A 1,968-nucleotide genomic window follows, 5' to 3' on the forward strand; every position below is an offset into this window, starting at 1 on the left:
GCTCTGTAGACCAGGCTGGTCTCGAACTCACAGAGATCTGCCTGCCTCTGCCTCCTGAGTGCTGGGATTAAAGGCGTGCGCCACCATCGCCCGGCCCCTAAAATCTTTTTAACTATAGTCAGTGGATCTAACTTTTACTGCCCAGTATCTTATACTATTAAATGTAGATTTTAAAAGATGAACAGTAAAAAAGCCACGTGGTTAATGCCATGTGGCGAGCTTGGCAAAGCTTCGCCAGTGAGACAGATACCGGACTTCTGTTCGCCATCACCATTTGAGCTCACGTTTTAAGGCACACACAACAATGGTGGCTTTACTTTAAAGCTGAGCAGTTTCACTTAATTAATGTAGAGGGTAGGAGAGATGGCACATAAGTAAATCCTGTCTCTTCAGCTTCCCTCTTTTGGTCTCCAAGGACACCCGCACACACGTGACACAAACAGACAAATATACACCCACACACATCACTAAAAATAAATCTTGAAAAAATACTTTAATTGCTGTTAAAAATCCAGCATCAGTGCCAGGAATGATTGTGTACACCTGTGATTACAGCACTGGGGAGTAGAGCAGGAGGATCAAGAGTTCAAGGCCATCCTCTCATCCTTGGTATGAACTGAATTCCAGGCCAGGCCAGGCTATGTGAGAACCTGTTGCAGGTAGACAGACGGACAGACACAAACAAACAAACAAACAAACAAACAAACGTTTCTCTACCTAGGGAGACTTCCTTGACCAGTTCGGCAGCAGCGTGACAACCCTGAACAAGTATTCTGGTCCAGGTGGACAAATCCCGGTGAGTTTCAACCCTGAAGAGATGCATCTCAATGCCCTGCCGAGAGCCCGTCCTTGTAGCAAAGGTAAGGTCAGATCCAAGGGAGGGTGACCGACATCCAGAACCTGAATGAACCAACCTAGGACCACAAATAGAATAGAGAGCTAAAGTAATTACTGCATTACTGGAAGAAAATGCCAAAATGTATACTCATTGGTAAGCAGAAACTGGTAAAAACCTTCAGCAGTTTTTAGATGAATACATTTCAAAACCAGACTGTGATATTTTTTTTGTTTTTGTTTTTCGAGACAGGGTTTCTCTGTGGTTTTGGAGCCTGTTCTGGAACTGGAGGCTGGCCTCAAACTCAAAGAGATCCACCTGCCTCTGCCTCCCAAGTGCTGGGATTAAAGGCGTGCGCCACCACCGCCCGGCTCAGACTGCTCAGACTGTGATTTTTTTTTTTTTTTGGTTTTTCGAGACAGGGTTTCTCTGTGGCTTTGGAGCCTGTCCTGGAACTAGCTCTTGTAGCCCAGGCTGGTCTCGAACTCACAGAGACCCGCCTGTCTCTGCCTCCTGAGTGCTGGGATTAAAGGCGTGCGCCACCATCGCCCGGCCAGACTGTGATATTTTGAAGGTGATACTATTCTTTAATCCCACAGAATAATCCCTGGTGTTCCAAGAGGCAGGATACTACTTACTCTCTTTATAAAAAAAATTACCCACTAACAGAAAAAGGGATACAGAAGTCCTGCCAGGGGATAGAGAGACAACTCGGGTTAGGAGCATTTGCTGCTCTTCCAGAGGACCGAGGTTTGACACACCGCAGTTCACACCATCTCCAAGACCCCTCACCTGGCGGCCTCCACAGGCATCAGATACACAGATGGTGCATGGACATACAAGCAGGCAAAACATTCATATAAAGAAAATCAAAACCCAAAGAACAAGAAAAAAAGAAAGAAGCTGGGTGGTTGTGGCCCACCCTTCAATCCCAGCACTCCAGAGGCAGAGGAAGGCGGAACTCTGTGAGTTCAAGGTCAGTTTGGTCTTCCAAGAGATAAGCTAGTTTCAGGCTAGTCACCAAAGCTACAGAAACACTGTCTTAAAAGAAAAAGAAAGGAAGGGAGAGAGGGAGAGAGGAAGAGAGGGAGAGGGAGAGAGAGAGAGAGAGAGGAGAGAGAGAGAGAGAGAGA

The 1,968-nt window shown here is 46.5% G+C and overlaps 1 protein-coding gene across 1 annotated transcript in view; it reads right to left on the reverse strand.

Moving 5' to 3' along the window:
- Positions 1-1,968, reverse strand: part of Sntb2 (syntrophin beta 2) — a 76,323-nt gene that overhangs the window by 11,882 nt on the left and 62,473 nt on the right. The window contains exon 5 of the mRNA XM_005345411.3: positions 718-914. Coding sequence (XP_005345468.1) covers positions 718-914 — 197 coding nt within the window. The remainder of the gene's footprint in view (positions 1-717; positions 915-1,968) is intronic.

The sequence above is a fragment of the Microtus ochrogaster genome, chromosome 4, assembly GCF_000317375.1.
Source record: "Microtus ochrogaster isolate Prairie Vole_2 chromosome 4, MicOch1.0, whole genome shotgun sequence".
Lineage (NCBI taxonomy): Eukaryota > Metazoa > Chordata > Mammalia > Rodentia > Cricetidae > Microtus > Microtus ochrogaster.